General features: G+C 38.6%; 1 protein-coding gene across 2 annotated transcripts; it reads right to left on the bottom strand.

Annotated features, from left to right (window-relative positions):
- Positions 1-2,251: 2,251 nt before the first annotated feature.
- CLNS1A (chloride nucleotide-sensitive channel 1A) lies at positions 2,252-25,909 on the bottom strand. 2 transcript variants are annotated; one of them, XM_036259021.1, is made up of 7 exons: positions 25,702-25,909; positions 19,208-19,344; positions 13,360-13,458; positions 12,395-12,502; positions 10,633-10,806; positions 5,926-6,016; positions 2,252-2,991 (listed from the first exon to the last, which is right to left on the bottom strand). In XM_036259021.1, the coding sequence occupies exons 1-6, from the start codon at positions 25,824-25,826 to the stop codon at positions 5,949-5,951; spliced, it is 711 nt and encodes a 236-aa protein (XP_036114914.1). In that variant the 5' UTR covers positions 25,827-25,909; the 3' UTR covers positions 2,252-2,991; positions 5,926-5,948. The 2 variants fall into 2 exon arrangements, with proteins under 2 accessions (XP_036114914.1, XP_036114915.1); XM_036259022.1 differs by lacking the exons at positions 2,252-2,991; positions 5,926-6,016 and adding an exon at positions 8,366-8,414.
- Between the last annotated feature and the right edge of the window lie 488 nt (positions 25,910-26,397).

Here is a 26,397-nt window from a genome sequence, read left to right as displayed (position 1 = left end):
AAAAGTATCAATATCTGACAAATTGATTTGCAGGAGGAAGAAACTCACTGGGACCATATCTTAAATGAATGCATTTAAAAAACTACAGAGTCTAGCAGATGATCACTAACCCTAGCTAGCCTTTAGGGATATTTTAGATGGCTCACATATAGACAGAAAATGTCAATGCCTTTCTTCAAATTTCTCTACATCAAGAAATAAAACAATTCTAGCAACCCTAAAATTAAACTCAAATAGAATCAAGAAATGTTGGTTTGCTGATCATTATGAATTTCACTTTTTAAAATTTTGCCCTAGCCCTGGCCGGTCGGGCTCAGAAGTTAAGAGCGTCGACCTGAGGACCAAAGGGTTTGGGTTCAATTCCCAGACAAGGGCATGTACCTGGATTGCAGGTTCAATCCCTGGCCCGGGTCAGGGTTGTTTAGGTAAGGCAACCAATCAATGTTTCTCTCTCTACCTGCCTCCCTCCTTCCCTCCCTCCCACGCTCTCTAAAATTCAATGGAAAAATATCCTCAGGTGAGGATTAAAAAAAAGTTTGACTTAATAATCTCTTTCCTGTCTCCTCCTACTTTCTCAGAGATATGGGTGCAACTGACTAGTATTACAGAATATGACAGTTGACTCTTAGAAAGCCATTTAGTCTAGCCCCCTCGTTTTAGAGGTAAGGAAATAGGTCCAGAAGGGTTAAGCATCTTGTCTGCCCCACGAGCAGATGCTTGGTCTCTTGCAGCGTGGTTGAGTACATTATCAACAATACCAGGCTGACCACAGCAATGCCTACAGGAAACACACTGCACAGAATCTTCTCGACATTTTGTTGGTATATTATCAGAGTACTTTATATTTGACTGAAAGTTACAAGTACAAGTCTGTAAGCATGACTTTAAAAAGGAACTCAAGGACTGTTCTCTCTCTGGAGCACACCTCTGCCCCCTACTTTCCCCCCACCAGGTGTGGTTCCCTTGCCTCTCTCTTTCTCCTAAGTTCCAAGGGCCCTTCTTTTGCCTCTGTAGCTTGTTTCCTGAGCCCATTTCTTCTACAGCTCACTTCTACCTCTGTAACTTGCTAAGTAAACTTTTTCCTATAAAATAAAGTCAAAAGAAACTCAAATAGAATATCTAAGATCAGCCCACGCATGAGAATACCCTGACTGCTTACAAGAATGGATAAACGTCTAGGATAGAATGAGTGCTGCTGAGATTCGTAGCAGAGAAATTGGGGAACATCCTGTGTCCACTGAAATTTTAACATCGAAAATTCCAAAGTAAAGAGAATTTGCTTCCTTTCAGCTGCTGGTAGATGGTAAGGCTTTAAAATCACAGCTCACATCTAGCCGTTGTGGCTCAGTGGTTGAGCGTCGACCCGTGCACCAGGAGGTCGCCGGTTTGATTCCTGGTCAGGACACATGCCCAGGTCATGGGCCTGATCCCCAGTGGGGGGCATGCAGGAGGTGGCCAGTCAATGTTCTCTCTCATCAATGTTTCTCTCTCTCCCTCTCACTTCCTCTCTCTCTAAAATCAATAAAGAAAAAAAAATTTTTTTTAAATCACAGCTCACAATCTCTGATATTAAGCATTACTTTACCTCTCAATAAAACTATTTCTTCATCTCTAAAGTAAGATAATAAAAACACCTATACCTCATGTGTAGTTATGAATTTTATATATGCATAATGTATACAGAGAACCCAGGACAGTAACCTATTTGTTACTTACCTATTGTAACAAAATTTAGTATTTCTAAGAAGGTCAGAAAAAGAAAAATTACTTTTTTTCAGTTTACCATGAAGAATGAGGGAAACCAAGTGAAAGTGTTGAAAAGAACATTGGACTTAATGGTGACAAAGTTTAGTAACTAATTAGTCAAGTGATTCTGAATAGCTTTTCTAACCATATTTTTAAGGTCATATAACAGCACTGAAGTTCAAGTATAAATCTGTAAATATAAACTGAAAATTGAGAGTTAAGTATGCTATAAGAAAAGTAGTTACTCCTAATCCAAGTGGAAGAAGCAGAAATTCCTTAAAATGTGTTAAACCCTTGCCCTACTAAATATTTGCCAGAAGCTCTTACAATACAAATACACTTTTTTACTCATTTTATGTTCATGTTCTCAGTAGAAGTCAAACAAAAATAATACCAGCAAGATTCTAATTTTTTTGCATTTACTTTTTAAAAAAACACATTTCCTTAATGATTTTAGTCAAGAATGAGAATACAATAACATAGAAAACCTAGATTTATTTGTTAAGCTATTACAAAGACAAAACAATTATCATGTGAAGCACTTTGAGGACTTCATCCCAATTTCATGTGTTCTGTTACAGAAACTGAACTAAGAGGCTAGAAATTAAAGGGTATAACATAACCTAAGAGGTTAGAACAGACTGGTGAAACATGGTGCAAGGAGCAAAAGCTAGTCGGAAGAAGCACTTGTATTAGTATGTGTGGCTGGGATGTTTCCAAAGAGGCTCCCTAGAGATGCCTGAATGAATTAATCTGGGTCTCAATTAGTAATAAGATCATTACCCCTGTGGAGAATGAGGAGAGGCCAGGATACATTGACATCTTTGCCTTTCTTTTTAAGGGTAAGGATATCCTTAGGTCCTAAAGGGGTATATCTTAGAATCAGCCTCTCTCCCATCTAGTCTACCAATACCTAAGTGCCTGTGCATTTTCACCATATACCCCTGCTAGGTTACAGAAGATGCATAAACTGAATCCAAGAATTACAGGCCTACTCAGAGGGTACCTAGACATAGAAAGTTTGGGGATAAATGATAAACTACAAATACCCTCTTGGTTAAGTTACTTCACCTTTGTTAATAAAGACCATAGTTTCTTCTGCTGGTGACAACTTGTTGTCTCAGTACAGTCTGTCTCAAGAAAGAACTGGTTCAGGTAAGTTTTGGAGAAGGAAAAATACTTTCATCAACACCCACTCCACAGTGGAAAAGGCACCAAGTTCTCTCCTAGAGTTATGAGCAGAATCTGAAAAACAAAAGGTTTACAGTGTTTGTAACAATAGCTGTTATTTATTAAATGCCTAGTCAAGAGTGCCACCAGACTTAGATATTATTATATCTCAGTCTTTGCAACAATCCTGCTGGATAGTTATCATCATTCCCTTCTTTCAGATGAAGAAACAGGATTAGAGAAGTTATAATATGCTTTGTCCAAAGATGCAGAGCCAGTATGTGTGTGGTAGAGTTCTGAGTCCACAATTCATGTGCCTTCCCCTTCACATTATCTCATACATTGAGAGGTCCTGGGTTCCATTACCTTGAAAATTTTCATTGTTACATAAACACTCTAATTAATCCTTGTTCATTCCTTAAAGGCAAATACAATTTTAAGTGATTAAAAATTTACAGACATTGTTTGGAATTCAGGCCAATTATCCAGATGAAGAACTTGTATAAACTTTATGAATGAAATATCTCTCCGCTCCAGCTGTAGCATAAAATGAACAGAAAACAAATCACCTCATTAGAAAGTCTGTGGCTATTTTATGGTTATTTCACCATAAAATTACATTACAGAAAATCCTAAGAATTCTCGCCAGGGAACTGCAGTAATGTCCCATTTGTGCAACCATTAGTGACTGACCAAATGAGTTTCTCATAATCCTTATTAATAGAGTGCCTGGTGTTCTCTGAATAGTCTCTTTTTCAAGAAGAAATATGTGAAAGACAGATTTTAAAAAAATCTCTTTTCCAGATTCAATAAAAGATAAGAAATAAATATTACTGAACTGAAAAACCAACAAGCTGTAAAGAGTATGATAAACAAAATGTACAACATAAGGGAAGACTTAAGTTTGCACAAAGAGGTCCCATGAAATAAAATACTGAAGTACTGACATCTGAAACTATGAAATCTGAAAATTAAAGTTAACAGAGATCCAGCAATATGAATACAATTTTTTAGCTCACTGCAGAGAAGACATTGCTAATTTTAGACTGTATGGCTACCAGTGACAGAAGTAAATATTGTGGAAATAAAAATCAAGTATTTCAAGAAAGAGATGAACTCTAAGAAAATATTCTCTAGTAGTTCAAGTGGCATCACCTGAGTTGAAAGCAGAGATCCATTTATTACAATTCATGGTTAGTACAAGAAGCAATGTCATATTCATAATGATAATAATCTGGAAGGTAAATGGAACTTGAAATAACGAATCTCACAACCTAATTAGATGTCTGACAATGGTAGAAGAGTCAAGCCAAAATATATAAATCTTGCTATGCAATTATTATCTTCTTTAATAAAATAAAGGACCTCGCCCTGGCCAGTTTTGGTCAGTGGTTAGAACATTGGCCTGTGGACCAAAGAGTTGCAAGTTTGATTCCAATCAAGGGTCTATACCTTGGTTGCGGTTCAGTCCCCGGCCTTGGTCGGGGTTTTACAGGAGGCAACCAATCGATGTGTCCCTCTCACAGTGATGTTTCTGTTCCCCTCTCTCTGTCTCTCCCTCCCACTCTATCTGAAGATAAAGAAAAAAATATCCTCAGGGAGGATTTAAAATATAAAATAAAATAAAAAATAAAGGACCTGGATAGAAGTAGCATCTCAAAGACTGGAAGAAAGCTACTGTTCAAGAAAATGCTATCAGGTCAGAGGTAGGACAATATTATAGAAGAGAAAAAGGGACAGTAATTTAACAATGTGAAAATCTTACAGCTTATAAAGAAGGGCTGCTAGGATTACTGGTCTTAGCTCTTGTGATATGAACTAATTACATGACCTTCAGTTATTATCTAACATACAGTTGAGATATTCAAGCTTGCAAAGGACAACTGATTTCTCAAAGTAACATGTAGCAAATAAACAGTCAGGGACAAACTGCTGGCAAAGCTCACGAGAAGATCAGAGGAGAGAAAATTGGCAGTGAACACTTGTTACCAGTCAGGAAAAGCAGGTATGAAGCAACTTGGAAAATGATAGCTTTTGGGCAACTGTACATGGACTTGTTATAGTCTGGCAAATCAGCCTTGACAGTAAGGTGCCTAGGACCTTAGTCCACCATTATTTTCAGAAGTAGAGAACCAATACAAGATTATGAGTAAAGGCTTAAAATAAGTTTGGAATTACTTCTACTCTCTCCCTAATTTGAATAGCAGTGAGTTGCAGCAAATTTCTGCTTTGTGTCTTCTGATGAACATGTTAAGGTTTCACAAATGGGAAAAAGTGACTCAAGAACAGATCAGGACATAATCTCAGGCTTTGCAGCTCCCACCAGAGCCAACCAGTGAGAAGTCCATTTCCTTTTTTTCCCCCTCCAACTTTTATTAATTTATTTTTGTTACAGATGTTTCTCCTCCTCCCCCAGACCACTACTCCCCATCCCGCCCCGCCCCCCAGCATTGTTGTCTATGTCCATAGGTTATGCATACATGCAATATAAGCAGGGAGAACTCCATTTCTGAATAAAGAGTTAATGTCATTCTCCTCAGTTCACGGAAGACTGGTGTGTCTTATTCTTCCACATACTCTCGGTGGCTGGAATATGTTAAATGCACAGCCGGTGTGGCTCAGTGGTTGAGCACTGACCCAGGAACCAAGAGGTCACCCGTTCAATTCCCGGTCAGGGCACATGCCCAGGTTGTAGGCTCGATCCCCACTGGGGGGCTTGCAGGAGGCAGCCAATCAATGTGTCTTTCTCATTGATGTTTCTCTCTCTCTCCCTCTAAAAAAACATAGTTTAAAAAAAATATGCTCAGTAAATGTGAATCAAACTAAACATCACCATATTTGCAGACCTTGACTTCCTAGTGAAAAAAAATACACAAAATTTTCAATAATGTCAGAAATGGATAACTTTTTCCCATACTGCTCATTTTATAGTCGTCCTGAATTATGACAATAAAAATTAATTATTCGACAGGATTTTCATGTTCAGTAATAAGGGAAAAATAAACTTACCCCAAAGCAGCATAAAATCATTTTCAGTGATCAACATCTGCATCCTCAAACTGTCCAGCAACTGTGGGTGTAGTATCTACCTCCATCCCATCTGAAGAAAAAAAATTAACCGCTGAGCAATGGTCTGCAGAGCACTTCAGATAGGTCAAGATTCAGCATATATTTTGACCAGAAGGAAGCTAGTGCCCTCTGTTGGTTAGGAGTTGCTATTTCTATTTTGAAACTTCAAGTATCAAGGAACAAATTGAGAAAGAAAAATGCCACCTGTGGATTTAGGCCAAGGTAAAATGAGTCTAAACACTAAACATATACTTTGTAAATTCTCAATCTCAACACTAACATAATACTATGTAGGAACTTGCAAACTCAGTAAGCACCAATGGTTCACTCTTCACAAAACTAGGGATTTCTGCGTGACTTTTTTTTAAAGGTATCAAGTCCTATCTTCATAGAGCTTATGACATAATTCAGGAGAAAACACAAAGTACAGCAAGGTTCCTGTTTATCTCATCTTGTTTTTAAAAAGGGGAGGAGGCCCTGGCCGGTTTGCCTCAGCAGTTAGAGCATAGGCCCTCAGACTGAAGGGTTGCTGGTTCAATTCCCAGTCAAGGGCATGTATCTGGGTTGCAGGTTGATCCCCAGCTCCAGTCAGGGTTGTGCAGGAGGCAACCAATTGATGTCTCTCTCACATCGATGTCTCTCTGTCTCTCTCTCTCCCCCCATCCCTCTCTCTCACTCTATCTAAAAGTCAAAGGAAAAATATCTTTGGGTGAGGATTAATAAAAAAAAAGGAGGAGGAAGTTAGGACAAGAAAAGCAACGCCCTCTGGAAAAAGCTCTCCAGCCCTGGCCAGTTTGGCGCAGCAGTTAGAGTGTTGGCCTGAGGACTGAAGAGTCTCGGGATCAATTCCCCATTAAGGACACATACCTTGGTCACGATTTAATCCCCAGCCCTGGTTGGGGTCAGGTGGGAGGCTACCAATCGATGTTTCTCCCTCTCTCTCCCTCCCTTAAAAACAGTCAATGGAAAAATATCCTGGGGTGAGGATTTTTTAAAAAAGAGCTCTCTACACCTGCTTTCTCCCCCTCCTCAGCTCCCATTTACCCCTCAACTCTTCAGACCGCCACAAACTGGCTTCTGCCTGCTGCCCCTTGGCAATGCACCACCTGGACATCGAGCAGGGCACAAAAATGTAATATATATCTGAAATTAACTCATCCTTTTTCCACATAGAAAATGATTCTCTTTCCTGTTTCGCTAAAGGATATCTTTTAGCAGCCCAATCCAGAAACCCCCGCCATGTCTCTTAACTTCTGTTGCTTCTATCTCTTAAATATCTCTCAAATCTGTTAAGTGTTTTGATATTCACTACCACTACCTAATTTGGTAGTTCTCATCTAATTTAAAACTTCAAGTTACTTAACAGGGCTTCTCTTCTTTCCTCCAGCATTTCCCTCTGCAATTAATTTCCATATCGTAGCCAGAGAAACACTAATCAGACTAAAATTTTTCCATGGCTTCCCACTGATTTAAGCGTAAAGTTGAAATTCTTTAACACAGCTTCAAGTTCCTTTCAGATAACAGCTCAGTTCACTAACCACTTAATCTGTTGCTATAACTACCCTTCAGTCTCAGAGTTCCAGACATAATGAACTACTTTCAGTTCCCAAGGCTGAATGGTCTGTTGTACCTTAGCACATGGCTGATCCATTTACCTGCCACTCCCCACATCCTATATGCAATCCCTCTTCACCAGGGTCACTTTTATGCATCTTTCAGATCTTGCCTTAGATATTGCTTATTCCATGAAGCTTGATTCTCTCCCTCGCTATCCAGGTTTAGTGAAGGGTCCAGCTTCTGATGCCACAGCTACTCAAGCTTCCCCTGTATCTCAGTGTTGTACCACAATATACTTTAACGGCCCAATAAGTTATTTTTCTCTCCTCTAAAATCGATACAAAGATAATAACCTCACCTTTCTTGAGCACTGCCGTATTTTCTGTACCTGGCACAGTAGCTCAATAAACACCTCTTAACATAAATACGCATATGAAGGAACTGAAATGCCACTAGTAGATAGTACATGTGCTTAAGTGACAAAAAGACTTAATTACTAAAACAGATCTCAGGTGTTCTCACCATACACATACACACCAAAAGTTAATTATGTATGGAGATGGAATTTAATTAGCTTGACTACAACAGTCATTTCACTATGTATAGCAAAACATGTCACATACCTTAAATACATACAATTTTTATTTTAAAATTTTAAAAATAAATCAATTTTAAAAAAAGGATATGCAGCCCGGCCGGTGTGGCTCAGTGGTTGAGTGTCGACCCATGCACCAAGAGGTCACCAGTTCGATTCCCGGTCAGGGCACATGCCAGGTTGTGAGCCCGATCCGCAGTGGGGGGCATGCAGGAGGTGGCCGATGTTCTCTCTCATTGATGTTTCTATCTCTCTCTCCTTCTCCCTTCCTCTCTCTCTATAAATCAATAAAGAAAAAAAAATTTTTTTAATAAAATATAAAAAAAGGATATTCACAGGTCAAACTAGTTAAATAAATGGCGAAAAAGGTGATGTGAGTACTTAGGAGTTTAGAAGATGGAGAATGGTATAGGTTGAAAAAGTTTTATATACAGGCAACTCTCAATATGCTAATAAGGCTTAGGAATAAAAGTTCAAAAAAATTTCATTTTAGCAAAGTGTTTGAGGCCTTAAAATCATTTGCTACAAAAAATTAAATAAGGAATTTTATAATTAAAAAAATACAACCTCCAATAATAAAAGGCCTTTTTCAATAGTCAAGGGCACTCTCCAGTCAATCACTGTAATTAAAAAAGGTAACACCTTGCATTCTTTCAGCTATGAGTTTGGTAGAGCACTAGAAATAATCTGAGCCATCTCACCCTAAAGCCTGTGTTAAAGGCTCACCAGCTAATGCTTAAAATGGAGAGGAGATACAGGAATAACACTGTGATCTAAAGCCTACATTTTCCAAATTAAAATATCCCAGAGCTTCAGGATCCCTATGTCAACATGCTATGTGTATGGAGATGTTGATCAGAGCATTATGAGAGAAACTTAAATGTAATGAAAGAAAAAGATGGTAACTGACTCTCTTTAAGAATATTGTACATCAGGCCCTGGCCGGTTTGGCTCAGCGGTTAGAGCGTTGGCCTGCAGTCCAGAGAACCTGGGTTCGGTTCCCACTAAGGGCATGTACTTCAGTTGCAGTTTATCCCTGGCCCTGGTTGGTCGTGCGGATGGCAGCCACTTGATGTGTCCCTTTCACGTCAATGTTTTTATCTCTCTCTCTCTCTTCTTCTCTCTCCCTCCCACTCTATCTGAACAAAAAATAGAAAAAAATGTCCTCTAGTGAGGATTTAAATATATATATATATATCGTACATCAGTAAAAATTAAAATTCTGCCACAACATATATTAGTCACATATATCAAATATATGCAAGATGTAAGAAGTGTTTCTAACAGTGCCTGATATATTATTTTTGCATATTAGCTTATTTAATCCTCTCACCACTTTTTAGCTATTTGACACAAAGCAAGTTATATGATCTTTCTGTGCCTAAATTCTATATAAAATGGGGATCATAATAGCATCTGCCACAGAGGGTTCTTGGAAGAATTAAATGAGTAAATTATTTATCATGTGCTTAAATTGGGCTGGCACATAAAAGCACTATCTAAATGTTTTGTTCAGGGTAGTAGGAACAAGACTGGAAACATTTGGGGCAAAGACAGTGTTCTCTCTTCTGAATCAGAGTGATGAGCTTGAACTTTATATGGTATCAGGCAACCACTTATGAAGATACCTTTATACAGGGGTGACACAAAGTGTTCTCAGAAGATTAATATGGCACAGTGAGGAGGAGGAAGGGATGATGGAGGCAAAAATGTACTACAGTAAATCCAGCATGAGAAGAAAAAGGCCTACATTTGGAGGATAGCAGTAGTAATAGCAAGGAGATCTAAATCATTTAAAAGAAAAATCCAAGGAACTCAGTACTGGATTGGGTAAGAAAATAAATAGAAAGGCTAAATCAAATGAATACTTCAAGAATCTAGGATACTTAGAAAAGGGAACCAATCTAACAGGGAAAATATTTACAAAGAAATGTACAAATATGAGACAACTAAAACATAAACATTTAAAGCCACTTGTTTAGGGTCCAGATGTTTGTCACAAGAAGAGAACTCAAGGTTCTTAAATGCTGCCTAACCCTTTAAATTAATTAACTATTCTAGTTTTACATATAATCGTGTAGGAATTCAACAACAACAAAATGTCAGCATCAATGAGCACATGCGCACACACACAGTATACACATAAGCAAACAAAAAGACTGGAAAGATATGCAACAGAAAATTAATAGATATCTTCAATTAGAATTATACTTCATTTTTCATTTCTTCCTTGCCTATGCCTATGTTTTTAAATATTTTAAAAAATATTTATGAACACAGACTATTTTTGTAGTTAGGAAAAAATGTTTTAAAAAAATTTACACGAGAATTCCCATTTTTTGTAATTCTCTATTTGCTTCTCACACTATAAAGAGTTAATTCTGAGATTTCTGTCCTAATTTTCCAAAAGAACCTATTCATGTCTCTCCATAGTTTAACTTGCTGCCTAAGTGAACGTCTAACTGTCCACACTGAGGAGAAAGAAGGATACTTACCTTCATAATCTCTTATTGAATCTTCTGTCCGGACTCCAGCCATGTTATACTGGCTGCTCACAGACTGAGAAAGCATTCCTTCTAATCTCTCCAATGTGGCCTGGCCTTCGGCTGTTAAATGGGATAATCCTTCTTCATAGGTGTAAAATGTAGGAATGTCCCCCTGCCCTTGTTCTAAACAAATAAAAAATCTTTAAGCTATTATAACACAATGAGGAAACAAATGGATACTCAATAATGCATTTCCTGAAGATAAGGTACAGAGAAAAAAGGTTTCTAGGAAAATACTTTTCAACATTCATTTAACACACATATACAGACCATCTGTTGAAGATAGAGAAATTGTCCCGGTTTGGCTCAGTGGTTGGAGCGTCGGCCTGTGGTCCAGAGAGACCCAGGTTCGGTTCCTGCTAAGGGCATGTACCTTGGTTGCAGTTTGTCCCCAGCCCTGGGTGGGTCGTGTGGGTGGCAACCACTCGATGTGTCCCTTTCACGTCGATGTTTCTCTCTCTCTCTCCCTCCCACTTTATCTGAACAAAAAATGGAAGAATGTCCTCAGGTGAGGATAAAAAAGAAAAAAGAAATTGTCCCTACCCTCTAGGATGAGAAGGGGTTCCAAGAAAGTGTCAGTAAACAACAATTCCCAAAGAATCCAAAGTCCAGGAATTAAAGGAAAAAAGGGTGTTCCTGAAGTCAGGGGGGTCTTATATTATTCCAAGGTGGAAAATGTACAGATAAGTGCAAATTAATTTGTTATTAATTGGTACTGAAGGCTTTTTAATTAAAATACATTCTCCTTGTAAAAAATCACAAATTCTGGAAAACACAAAAAGAATTAAAAAATTATTCAAAAATCTCAGCTAAGATGAGAATGTGTTTAGATATATAAAGGAAAATGTGAGAAATGAGTTTGTCTCAGGTCAAGAAGTAGATACTTATGAAGGAAAGGGCTTTGGAAAGCCAGAAGGTACAGGAGAACATGGAGAAAAGAAAAAAGAACAGTAGGCACCTGGAGTAACAAGACTCCAAGAAGCTACTGACTACACTCTGGCCTGAGGAAGGAAGGGGAAATACCCTTAGATAAACAAGGTCTGGTTCCTCGAAAAAGAAATAACTTTGGCAATGAGCTGTCTAAAAGAATGCTAAATAAAGATTTAGATGATACAGGTTTTAAGTGATAAAAGAAGGCTTGTTCCCTGGTAGCAGCTGCATCAACTTAAAACGACTCTCCTGACTACCCACTTTCCTATCTACCATTTTCTTTCCTTCCATTGATCTCTAACCATTTTGTCCCCACCATCCCAATAATTTGTTTTTTACCATCAAGCTTGGGAAGCCCATAAGGTTTTCCAATTTGGCTGAGACATGAATTGTGCCATTCACTTTCATTATAATATAATCACATTATATGGGTAATTAATAGAGATATAAACATCATAATCTCATTCCCTTAGTACAAATAAATACTTAAAATTAAACAAACAACATTTTTAAAATGGTTCAGCGGTTGGAGCATCAGCCCATGGACTAAAAGGTCTTGGGTTCAATTCTTGGTCAAGGGCATGTTCCTGGGTTGCAGGTTCAATTCCCAGCCCTGACTGAGTCATAAGCGAGGTAACCAAATATGTTTCTCTCACACTGATGTCTCCCCCCAAGCCCCTCCACTCTATCTAAAAAAAAAAAAAAAATCAATGGAAAAATATCCTCAGGTGAGGAGTAACAAAAAAAATAAATAGAAAAATAAAATACCCATTTCACTAACCATGTGCTTCCACATCATATTCTTCTCCATCGTAATCATCTGAATCTTCATCCTCAGGATCTGGATGCAAAGCCTGGCATTCACACATTGCAGTGAACATTGCCTCCACTGAACAAGGAAATTAAGTTGTAATTAATATTTCTTTCTGACCAATGTGCAATAAATATTTAATTAAATAACCATCAGTGCAAATAAATTTAATGGGTAAAGAAGAGGTATACTAGGGTCACAATATTCACAAAACCTGCCAAATTCCAAAGAGAATCAATCTTAAAAAGTGCTTAATGGCAATGAACAAGTCACAAATTACTGAGAACTGCAGGTACTTCGAGTAACAAGACTCCATGAGGTCACTGACTGCATTCTGGTCTTAGGAAGGAAGGGGAAATGCCCTTAGATAAACAGGATCTGGGTCTGGGAAAAAGAAATAACTTTGACAGTGACCTGTCTAAAGGAATGTTAAATAAACATATAGGGTTTTAAGTGATAAAAGAAGAAGGCTAGTTCCCTAATAGAAGCTGCATCAACTTAAAATGATAATTTCAAGATATTATTGAGATCTCTTCATGCCCATTGGATTTTCTGAGAAAAGGAGTCCGAGAACAGACTGCTGGTATCAGAGTGAAGCCCCTTGCAGCTAAAGGGCTCTTTCCAGTTATCCTGACATCTTCCACTTTGGAACTGCCATGACTCCTCTGCCCTCTACCTGGTGAGATTCACAGTCATAAAATATGTTTCTCAGTTATAAAAATAACCGGATCCTTCTATTAACAAAGCACACCAAAAAACATTGTGTCTACTATACATTCACAAACTTTGATTATTAATAGGAATCTGATTCTCAATATTAGAGATGCTAAAATGAAGAAAAAGCAGAACAGAGGTGGAGGGTAAAAGTGAAAGTGTATCAACGGGGAATAATTGGTACAAAAGGGGAAAAAGAATCAATTATATAGAACACTCACATGCTGATTTATCACTAGGCACAAATCTAAATTCAGCAATAGGTTCAACATCATCATCACTGTCTTCCTCTTCTTCATCAACAGATTCTTTTGATTCTTCTAGAAAGGGAATAAAAATAACTTTTTAATGATGTTATTTGTTTTAGACAAAAAAAAAAAACCTAAAAGAATTTCTTAAAGGATGCTTATTGATGTATCTAAATACTGCAATTCAATTTTTACTTCAAATTACAAGAACATAGTTATTTTGGAGCTACAAAAGACTCTGGATAGCCTCTCTGGTCTAGTCACCCTGTACTTCACTGAGCCCTAGGGATTCCGAGCCCCCCAGTGTCATGGTGGAGGTAAGGAAACTCAAACAGTCAGGCCTCTAATTAAGTACAGTTCCAGTGTCACCTGCTTCTTTCACCTTTCACTTTGAAACAAAGGGCACAGCAGTAGTTTATAAAACACTGATGTAATTCATCACCAACAACTTATAAACGAGAAACCAAGGCCCATCAAAGTTAATTGACCAAACAAATAAATTAACAAATGTTAAAATATAAATGTTCAATAAACAGAACATGCAAATGCTGCTGGTGAAAGTGGAAATTGCTACAACCACTACAACCACTCTGGAGATGCTATTATCCAGCAACTCCTGGTCTAAGTACATATTGTGTACACAAGGAGTCTGCACATAAATGTTTATTAAAGTATTATATGTACTAGTGGAAGATAATAAATGCTGATAAGTAGTTAGAGCACCAGCCCTCGGATTGAAGGGTCTTGGGTTCGATTTTCAGTCAAAGGCACGTACCTGGGTTGCAGATTTGATCCCTGGCCCCAGTGGGGGTCGTATGGGAAGCAACAAAATGATGTGTGTGTCTCACATCGAAGTTTCTCTCTTCCTCTCCCTTCCACTCTATCTAGAAAGCAATGCAAAAATATCCTTGAATGAGGACTAAATTTAAAAAAAAAGGAAAGAGCCCTGGCCAGTTTGGCTCAGCGGTTAGAGCATCGGCCTGCGGTCCAGAGAGACCCGGGTTCTGTTCCCACTAAGGGCATGTACCTCGGTTGCAGTTTGTCCCCGGCCCTGGTTGGGTCGTGTGGGTGGCAGCCACTCGATGTGTCCCTTTCACATCGATGTTTCTCTCTCTCTCTCCCTCCCGCTCTATCTGAACAAAAAATGAAAAAATGTCCTCGGGTGAGGATTAAGGAAAAATAATAAAAAAATAAATAAAATCATCAAATACAGCTATTAAAAAAAAAAGGAACATATATTATAACATGATCATATTATGTTTATAGGTAACAGTTAAAAATGAACAATGTGATTTATATGTATCAAAATATAATAAAAAAATATAATCGTCCATCCACTATGCTGTATACCTGGAACTAATACAAAATAATGTTGAATGTAGATTGTAATTGAAAAATAAAAATTAAAAGGTAATTAAAAAGCCCTGACTGGTGTGGCTCAGTTGGCTGGAGCATTACCCTGTACACCGAAAGCGGTGGCTTCAGTTCCCAGTCAGGGCACAGACCTGGGTTGCTGGTTCGATCTCTGGTCAGGGTACTTATGGGAGGCAACGGATTGATGTTTTATTTTCTCTCTTTCTCTTTTTTCCTTCCTCTCACTAAAATCAATATAAAGCATATCCTCAGGTGAGAAAAAAATAATAAAATAAAAAATAATAAAAATGAAAATATAATTGAGTGAAAAAGGTAGTTGCAGAATACATATAATACCACTTACATTAAAACTTTAAACATAAAACCAAACCATTCTATTGCTTATAAGTATACAGATATTCAGTAAAAACTAAAAGCACAGACAGAAAGGACACATGCCATCTTTAGAATAATGTTTAACTCCAGAGACAGAGAGTAAGGAATGAAATAGGAAAGGATACAAAAAGGATTTCAAAAGTATTAATGTACTTTTTTTTTTTAAAAGACTAGAGTAATTATGAAAAATATAATTTATGCTGGATATTAAATAATAAAAATTTTTTTATTACTCTGCACTTTTCAATGTTTTAATTACTTCATAAGATAAGTCAACAAAATACTTAAATAGACCCCTAAAACAATCTTCTCCAAGCAGATGAAGATAAGGTGGAAAGGTATTCTTATATACTACTATTCAAAATGTAAATTGATACAAACTTTCTGGAAAGCAATTAGACAATATATGTTAAGAGCTTTAAAAATGTTTATGACCTTTAATACAACAATTCTATTCATAGGAACTAATTATAGAGAGATATCCACTAAATCTTTTTGTTTTAATTGATTTTTGTAAGTCATACAAGCTCACTATAGAATAAAAAATAGATAAGCAAAAAGGGAAAAAAATTTAAATGGCCACTATTAACAGTTTTTTTTTTTAATCCTCATCCGAGGACATTTTTCGATATTTTGGTCAGATAGAGTGGTAGGGAGAAAGAGAGAAACATCGATGTGAAAGGGACATATCGAGTGGTTGCCATCCACACGACCCAACCAGGGCCGGGGACAAACCGCAACCAAGGTACGTGCCCTTAACGGGAACCAAACCCGGGTCTCTCTGGACTGCAGACCTACGCTCTAACCACTGAGCCAAACCGGCCAGGGCTTCCAATGCATTTTTAAAAACAAAATGAGCCTTGGCTGGTGTGGAGCGGTTGGTTGGAGCGTTGTCCAGTATACTGAAAGGTGGTTGAGTTCGATTGCCAGTTGGGGAACATACTGAGTTGTGGGTTCAATCCCTGGTCAGGGCGTGTGCAGGAGGTGCCCAATCGATGTTTCTCTGTCTCTCCCCTTTCCTCTCTCTAAAATCAATAAAAGGCATATCCTCAGGTGAGGAAAATAAATATCATACTGTAATTATTATTCTGTAACTGAATGAACATCATTTTTTTTTTTTTTTTATCCTCACCCGAGGATATTTTTCCATTTTTTGTACAGATAGAGTGGGAGGGAGAGAAAGGAAGGGAGAGAGAGAGAGAGAAACATCGACGTGAAGGGACACATCGAGTGGCTGCCACACGCATGACCAACCAGGGCCGGGGACAAACTGCAACCGAAGTACGTGCCCTTAGCGGGAACCGAACCCGGGTCTCTCCGGACCACAGGCCGACGCTCTAACCGCTGAGCCAAACTGGCCAGGGCTGAACATCATTTTTTAACTTATAAAAAGAATACATGCTGGTAAAAAAATAAATGAAAGAGTCTATGGACTCAAAGGGAAAAGTAAGTCCCTACTACAACTCTAGTTCTCTCCCTAGAAATAACCATTATTAACAGTTTCTTTTATACAAGGTGGCCAAAAATAGATTTACAGTTATAATACAAATAAATATAATTAATAAATAATATAATAATAAACTCTGTGTTTCACATACAACTGTAAACCAGCTTTTGTTCACCCCTGTATGCTTAGGAATCTACCTTAGGGCAATACTGTAAACAGAAATATAGTAATTTTACAATTAGGAAAATAAAAAATGACACATATAGGGCAAATAACCATACATAAATAACCATATAGGGCAAATGTTTAAAATGCCTACCCCAAACCTACTGAATCCTTACTTTATAACTTGGGACTCCCAATATTTGCATTTTTGACAAGAGCCTCAGGTGTTTCTAATGTGTAGCTGGGTTTAAGACCTAAAGATTACTACAATCACCTAATTGTTCTGGATGAAATTGGGGTGCAGAAAAATGAAAATACCTTTCCTACCAAGGTAATGAGAGTCTTCTTATTCCATGTGCTTTTCTCTTTATCTAGTTTTATTCAAGCTAGGTTTATTCAAACCCTACCTCTAACCTTATTTTTTACCTTTGCCCAATGACAGTGCTCTACACTATTTATGGGCATGTCACACCAGCATTTGGAATTGACTGACAAAGTACCTTTAAGGTTTTCCATTTCTATGAATGAATGAATGCCTTAAACTAAACATGATATATAAGACTCCTGGTTATGAAATCATAGCTGCATTTACTTAGATGGAAAGTCACTTTGTGTCCGTCCAACACCTCATTTGGAAGTCTTACTACAACACAAGGTCAAATGATTTTACTTTTCTTTACCCTCTCTTTCAAACTTGACTAGATTTTTACCTATCTTTGGACCCTTTCCAATGGCAATGAAATCTTCTTTAGTAAAAATATTTTCAGATAGCTGATTAGTCATTACCACTTAATGAGACAGAATATGTCAAAAGGCCTAAAAATTACTAAATAATTAGTGTCATACTGAATACAAATGGTCACCTTATACATGAAATTATATTAAAACCACAAATTGAAGGAGCAATAGCTCAACAGGCAAATTTATGGAATACTCTCTTATACACTATTTTAAAGAAAAGCAGCCTATTATTTAAAAGCAAAATTTTACTAAAGGTATAATAAATGTCCTTCAATACCAAAATTCTGTATTTCCACAAACATTGAACATACTAAACTAACACAATATAGTGTATCAACTTCTTAGTTTTTACCTTGTGTCTAACTTATTTCTCATCGAGAATTCTTTCTTTTTAGTTGTTGTTGTTTTTTTTAAGAGAGGAAGGGAGAAGGAGAAAGAGGGAGGGAAGATGGGGGTGGGGAGATAGAGAAAGAGAAAAACATTGACTTATTGTTCCACTTATTCATCTGTTCATTGGTTGCTTCTTGTATGCGACCTGACCAGAGATCAAACCCGCAACCTTGGCATCTAGGGACGACACTCTAGTTTCTTACAACCCACAGTTTGCAGCCTAAAAAAATGGATTTTTTATCTTTCTTACTCCATCTTTCATCAACCTCACTAGAGTTTTATGAATCTTCATAGTTATCTCCAACAGCAAAATTTGAGAATATTATATCCCATAGATTCTCAACCTTGACACTATTGACATTTGAAATGAGTAATTCTTTGTTGTGGAAGGCTATCCTTTGCATTGTAGGATGTTTAGTAGCACCTCTGACCTCCAACTTCTAGATACCAGTAGCACTCCTTCCCACTCCAGTCATAACAGTCACAATGTAACGGGAGGGCAACATCATCTCCCACTGATAACAGAACAAAACAAAACAAATCAGGTTCTATTCTAAACTCCTGGAAGCACAAAATATACTGATCCGAGCTTATAAGGGTGCCAAATATAAATGTCTTTACAGAGAGAAAGAAAATAAACAATTAAACCCAAGAGGAAAAATTAGAAATATAAATCCATAATAACTGAACAATTCTAAGTGCAAACATATAGAAAGCAAAAGGCAGTGTCCAAATTATTTTACTGAGCTGAAATTTTGCTTAAGAAACTATTATCCGCCCTGGCCGGTTTGGCTCAGCGGTTGGAGCGTCGGCCTGCGGTCCAGAGAGACCCGGGTTCGGTTCCCGCTAAGGGCACGTACTTCGGTTGCAGTTTGTCCCCGGCCCTGGTTGGTCGTGCGGGTGGCAGCCACTCGATGTGTCCCTTCACGTCGATGTTTCTCTCTCTCTCTCCCTTCCTCTCTCTCCCTCCCACTCTATCTGAACAAAAAATGGAAAAATATCCTCGGGTGAGGATAAAAAAAAAAAAAAAAGAAACTATTATCCAAAATAGGTCAATGGCTTAAATATTATATTGATTATGATCAAAGACTGCTTTTTTAAATATAATAATATGCAGCCAAAGGCAGCTCAATATTAAATTACCTAAGCCCTAACGGGTAGTTCAGTTGATAGAACTAGGTTGTGAGTTCGATCCCCGGTCAGAGTACATACAAGGAGCAACTAATAAATGCATAAATAAGTAGAACAACAAATCGATATTTCTTTTCCCATCTTCCCTCTAAAATCAATCAATAAATTTTAAAAAATATATTAAATTACCATACATACCTCCAAATTTGGCATTCACCATAACATATAAATGCTCTCGTGGATAGGCATTTAGATCCCTGGATACTGCATGCAAACTAATGGTGGGGTATTCCAGTGAGAATCCCAATCCAGAGCCATCTAACCAAGACAGGCGGCTGAAAAACATGTTTTAAGTAGATTATTTCAAGCAATTAAATCCTAACTTAACCTCCTTAAGTTTACAAAGGTTCAGTTTGGACACTTTTATGCATAATTATGAATAAGCTCAAGCTTACTGTTTAGAAATAGTCCTAAAATAAGAAAATTCAGCAGCAGAAATTGAATTGCTTAAAACTAATTCTGTTACGGTCTCTTTCTCTCTAGCTAAAAATTAAAATAAACTGAAATAGAATTTTTCTTAATTTACATGTGTGTTTTTATTGCCCTTATGCTTGCTTTTATTTGTAAGGTCTTCAGGCACTTTCTTTTTGTTTTTGCAAATCATCTTTGTCTAGTTAAGTCCCAGCTCCTCTTTGAGCCTTCCCTTCAATTACTCAAGTCCATAATAATTTCTTCTTTTTCTAAATTGCACTTATGCTCAGTCATATACCATTTAGCATTTAACTTTATGATTATGAATCTGATATGTATGAACCTGACCGAATGTAAGCTACATGACAGGACAAACAGTCATATTCTTTACCTAACATTCTTCAAAACCACTAGCATAGTGCTTAACATGTAAGTACGCAATAAGTGCCTGGGAATCACTCATTTCTCTACTAGGCCTACATTAAATGACATGAAATGGCTATAATCATACTTACCACAAGTTATAAAATAATTATCACACTGAAAGACAGACTTTATGAAGACTTTCATTTATTCTGCAGCTTTAAAAGAAAACCACAGATAAGGTCTAATTTTAAGCAAGCTCAAAAGTGGTCAAATGTAAATATTATATTGGTGTAGAAAGGAAACATACAACCAAAGTCAGTACATTGAGTTTTGAGAAAGGGCTGGCTAATTTTGTATCTTTCTTACTCTATTTTTCATCAATCTTGATAATATTTCACCCATCTGGAACTGCACCACTTAGCAGGGGGAAAAAAGAAGCTAAAATGTCCTTAAGATACAACAAAAAAAGTTAATGTGTCTGGTTGGTGTGGCCCAGCCAGTGTGGATTGAGCATCTTCCTATGGACTGAGAGGTGCTGGTTTGATTTCAAGGTCAGGGCAAATGCCCAGGTTGCAGGGTTGATCCCCAGGGGCTGTGCAGAAGGCAGCCGATTGATGTTTCTCACATAGAGGCTTCTATCTCCTTCTCCCCACCTCTCTCTCTAAAATTCAATAAAAAAATATTAAAAAAAAAAAAAAAGTTAATGTGATTAAAGTTAATAAAGTATAGTGGTTACAAAGGGCTGGAGGGAAATGGAAATAATTTAAAATTGATTGTGATGATGGTTACCCAACTCTGTAAATAGACTACAAAACCAATGAATTGTACACTTTAAATGGGCAAATTGTTACATGAATTACAGTATTACAAGACAGCTGTTATTAAAAAAAGAAGTCAATACAATACAAATCCTACATCATTCTTTTTTCTATGCAATTTGAACAAGTCTGGGTGTCTAATTTGCAACCAAGCAAAATCAAATGCATTAAGAGAAGCTAGGACTCCCTTGGGCAGGAACAATGACAGTGCAGCAGTCAGCTCATTCATATTCAATATAAAGGGAAGATGAACTCACACTTCAGTCCCCCTAAAGGAAATCAATGTCTAACAGCATAACACAAATGTATAACACATGATGATCTTTACTTATCAAAAACTAAAGCCGAATTAGATAGTGGTGAAAATTGTACAACTCTGTAAGTATACTAAAATGGAACAAACTGTACACTTAAAAAAGCAAAAGCAAAAAAAAAAAAGAAATAGTACTATCATTTGGAAAGATTTTCATTGAACATACTTATTAAAACAACAACAAAACCACTTGGGAGGGTTAAATTGATCAATCTTAAGGAGCTTAAAGTGGTAAAAACTCTAGAAATAACTTTCCAGAATGAATCATCCCATTAGTCCCAAGGAAACAGACTTTACTATTGTAATTAAATTGTGCACGCTGTATGTGCCTTTCCTATCCACTGCTTTTTTCTTAATGTGGAGATGAAATAGTGGCTATGTCTCATAGAAATATAACCAGTCCCTTACTAAAAGTATTATTATTTTAAGCAAATAAACTAATTTTTTTCCCTCACCTCAAAATTCCCCTGGCATTATCACAGTTCAGAAAGGAGTATTCTAAATTTGGGTATCCAAAATTTCAAATATCCAGAGCCACAAAACTTTCTTTAATGACTCAATTAGGAGATGGAAAAACTGAAATACTATAAGCATAGAGTCAGTGCCTACCAAATTATGGCCTTTACTTTAAAAGAATATCATAATTGCTCTGTAGTTCCCTACTGCTGGCAGGACACAAATGCTGCCTCGGCACAACACTTCCTACAGAGCTCTCATAATCTTATATATGGACACAGATTATACACTTTACAGAACAGAAGCAAGTTCCACTTAAAAGCAACATTTACTGTCTTTAAGTTCTGATTTTTTTTTTTTTTAATCCTCATCCGAGGACATTTTTCCATTTTTTGTACAGACAGAGTGGGAGGGAGAGAGAGGAAGAGAGAGAGAGGGAAACATCGATGTGAAAGGGACACATCGAGTGGCTGCCACCCTCACGACCAACCAGGGCCGGGGACAAACTGCAACCGAGGTACATGCCCTTAGCGGGAACCGAACCCGGGTCTCTCCGGACCGCAGGCCGACGCTCTAACCGCTGAGCCAAACCAGCCAGGGAAAGTTCTGATTTTTATTTATTCTCTTTTTATATGTTCTAGAATAAATGTCCTCCAAAACCAAGAAATCAGATTACCCAGACCCAAAGAAACTGTGAGTCCCAAAAGAAAAGAACAAGAATTAGAAAGAAAGTCAATAAACATACAGAGGAATGTTTAATGTTTTGCTAATTTCCAATGCTTTTGCACAGTATGATCAATGTCCTTTACTCCTGGGATGGGGGGGGGGGGGGACAGGAAGGTAATAGAGGTCTTGAATTTGGATTGGTTTAACTATTTGGCTTTAAATTAATTTTTGAGTAAGACATAAAACACATTACTTCTAAGTTTAAATTCACTTTTTAAAAAAAATCCTCACCTGAGGATATGCTTATTAATATTAGTGAGAAAGAGAGGGAGAGAGAGAAATTTCCATATGAGAGAGGACCATCAATCAGCTGCCTCCCGTCAGTGCCCTGACCAGAGATCAAACCTGAAACTTTTTGGTGTACAGGACAAGGCTCCAACAAACTGAGCCACCCAGCCTGGGCAAAATTACCTATTTTTAATTTAATTACCTATTTTCTTTTACCTGTTTCAAATTATCTATTTTACATAGTTCACGCCTCTGTTCCCTTTCTTAGAGCCCTGACGGAGAATCCAACCAGGACCTCTCAGTCCATGGGACAGATGCTCAATTCCCTGAGCCACACCTGCTGGGCCTCCCTCTTATTTGAATAAAGTCAACTTCCTATGAAAACTAGGCTCTGAAAATAAGCCTGAGAATTCTAAATCTCTCAATATACATCAGAGAAACTACTTTTACCTAAAACCAAATCAGACCCTGTCCCTCTGCCTAAAAATCCTAAATTTCCCCAAAGCCTAAGGGCTATAAGCCAAGCTCATGAACATGGCTTTCTCTTTCTCCCTCATTTCCTCAGATAAAGAACTGCTAGATTGTGTGTGTGTGTGTGTGTGTGTGTGTGTGTGTACTGTATGTATGTATATACATGTGTATATATATTATATTGTGTATATATATGTATTTTATTTTATACACACACACAAATATATATAATATACATACACATATAGGTAGATCCTAGCACAATGTTTCTCACCCTTGCCTCTCAGCATCCTGTCCTTCTAATTAGAACCTTTCCCCCTTATCCCCATTTCATTCCCCTGGCTAAATGTCAATACTCATTTGTCACAGTATCTAGAAAGCCTTCCCAGTTTGTTGAGAACTTGATTCTATCAAGACTTGGAAATGCTAGGTAGGAAAAAACAGAAAGGGAAAAGAGACTAACAATGAGTAAAGAGGGATGAATAGAGGTGTCCAAGGCACTGTTAATGTTCTATTCTTAACCTGGAGCATGGATATACAGGTGTTAGTTTATAATTCTTTAAACCATAGACATATAATTTACATTCTTTTTTTGTATGTATTTTTTACAAAAATATTTATTTTTGTAAATACATTTTACATATATATATTTTTAATCCTCACTCTAGGATATTTTTCCATTGATTTTTTAAAAATAGAGCAGAAGGGAGGGACGGAGAGAGAGAAACATCCACATGAGAGAGAGACATCAATTGGTTGCCTCCCACTCCGGGAATAGAACCTGCAACCCAGGTACATGCCTGTGACAGGGAATCGAACCCTCAACCCTCCTGTCCACAGGCTGATGCTCTCTCTAACTGCTGAGCCAAGCCAGCCAGGGCTAAAAAATTTTTTAAACAGATAAGAATTTAGAAGGAGTTTGTACTTCCTCAATGTTATAACTGTACTGTGGTTATACTGGAGAATGTCCTTATCCTTGGGAGAAAACATTCAAGTATTTAGAGGTAAAGCAACAACATGTCTGCAAGTCTCAAATAGCTCAAAAAAAATGAGACATTAACATGGCAGTATCTTAACTTTGTGAAGGGTCTATGGATATTAATTAACAACATTTGTAAGTGTTCTTTAAGTTTGAAATTTTTCAAAATAAAAAACAAGCATAGAACCTTCCCCAAAAGGGGGTTATATTATAGAAAGAGCCAATATACAGAGAGAAAAAGAATTATGTAGGGAATAGGAATATATCTGTGCTCCACTTCCCACCACTTCAAAGAAAACTCTCAAGATCACTAAAGATAAAGACCTCCGTGTCAATACCCAACAGATGCTTTTCAGATTTTACTTTGTTCCTCTCTCAAGTTTCTTCTACCATGACCTTCCTCTTAATTTCGATGTGTCCTCAAGGTTCTATCCTTGGCCATCTCTTCTGGGTATCTAACTGATTCCCATAAGTACACACTAACACTTATACTAATGACTTCCAAACCTCTCTGTTTAATACTGCTCTGAAGATAAACACACACATTTTTAGGTCTAACTAATCCCCAAAGTCCAAACCAAACTCATTACCGCGGCTCAGCCCAAACTTGTTTAATCTCTCACCCATAGTTCCTACCTCAGTGACTAGCCAAAAGCCTAATCATTGTTCAATCTCTAGATTTTCCTCTAAACCAAAGGGTCTTTACATTTTGGTGTGTACTCTGTGGAAGGCAGAATTCTGGGCACCCTGACTTTCATCCCTGGGGGTTAAAACTGTGAATATATTGTTACCTGGCAAAAGGGAAGTCTGTGGATGTAATTAAGATTAATAACCAGTTGACAATAAATATGGAGATTATCCTATGTTATGTGTGGGTCCCACGTAATCGCACGAGCTCTTAAAAGTAGAGAATTTTCCTCTCGTCGGTGTGGCTCAATGGACTGAGCTTCGACCCATGCACTGAGCGGTCCCGGTTGGATTCCCCGTTCAGGGCACGCGCCTGCGTGGCGGGCCTGATCCCCAGTAGGCGGCGTGCAGGAGGCAGCCGGTGGATGTTTCTCTCCCACATGATGTTTCTTTCTCTCCTTCCACCTCTCTCTAAAAAATATTTTTAAAAGAAACTGAAATTTTTCTCTGGCCAAAGTGAGGCAGCAGAGAGAACATCAGACATGTGAAGGACAGCAGGGATCCAAGGTTTCATTGTTGGCTTGATAATGAATGGAAGCGTACGTCAAGGAAAACAGGGCCCCAGTTTTAAAACCGCAACATTTAGAAGACGTCTATCTGACTCTGAAAGGACAAAGGACACCAGGTGGCCAAATAAAAGGGCTATTCCCTCTGGGAATGGAATTGGGAAATGAAGAGTCAGGTCCCTCTGGACACGATCCCAGCCTGCGTGGGGTTGAGGGTGTGCCTCTCCCCGCCCATACCTACAGGGGGGGAAAAAGCTACAGTCCTCAACCGAACTTTCCAAATGTTCCACAATCTGCTCTAAACACGCACACTCTGCCCACGGCAACATCTCTGCATCTGTTCATCGGAAAAGACAGGGAGGCACATCGACGACTCTAACTCGGGGTCTGATCGCTCAAAACCTTAAAACGAGACCTCGAGTCAAGGGAACGCACGCACCAGTAATCGGGTAAACAGGCGGGTAAAAAGCATAATCCATGAAGAGAACGCCGCTGCGGGAGAGAGAAAGGAAGGAGGGCACGAGAACAATGAGCCTCCCTCGCAGCAGAGGCATCCCCGAGGCGCCACGGGGCCCGCGCTCCCGCTCCCAGCGGCCCCGAGGTCGCGGTCTCGGCCCCGCTCCTCCGCACCAGGCGGCGCGCGGGGCAGCTCACGGGAGCAGGGACCCTACCTCTCAGCGATGTACAGAGTGCCGGTGCCGAGGCCCTTCCCGTTCAGCACCGCCTCGGTATCTGGCTGCTGCTGCCGGAGGCCCTCGGCTGCTCCGGGTGGCGGGAAACTTTTGAGGAAGCTCATTGCGGTAGTGAGGGCCGAGACACAGATGGAGGGAGCTGAAACACAGCTAAACCAGGCTCGCCGCGTCCCGCTCCGGAAGCGATGGCAGTTGCCCCGGAAGAGCAACCTGGTCGGCACCGGAACTTGAGGGCCGTCCACCATAGAGACGAGACATTCTAGAGCTAGCTCTCGGAGGCCCGAGTGGACCCGGCCGAGTTTGTCACGTGGGTCCCCTCCCCCTCTCCCTGGCCATTTCTTAGTTCCAGTCTTGGAACAACGGAGCCTTCTCCCCTACAATCTGCTTCACGGTCGTCATAGCACCCCTGTGAGACAGGAGGCACAGGGAATTGTAAATTCTTTTTCCTACAAAAAGGGAAGAAGAGGCCTAAGACATGGAGTCCCTTGCCTGAGGATGCTCAGGACGTAGAGACCACACTGATCTAGAGGCCGAGGTCGGCTAACTTTCAAGGCTCTTCTCATCTGAACCTGCCTTCTCCTGGTTTGTTCACATCTCATCCGTCTGACCCAGACATCAGTCCAGGTCCTGACACCGCCATGTATCCCCATGTCTCAAGCAGGCAAACGAACCCAA

The sequence above is a fragment of the Molossus molossus genome, unplaced genomic scaffold (assembly GCF_014108415.1).
Source record: "Molossus molossus isolate mMolMol1 unplaced genomic scaffold, mMolMol1.p scaffold_m16_p_13, whole genome shotgun sequence".
NCBI classification, from domain to species: domain Eukaryota; kingdom Metazoa; phylum Chordata; class Mammalia; order Chiroptera; family Molossidae; genus Molossus; species Molossus molossus.
Note: the sequence above shows the minus strand (reverse complement) of the source record. Positions and strands in the feature narration are given on the sequence as shown.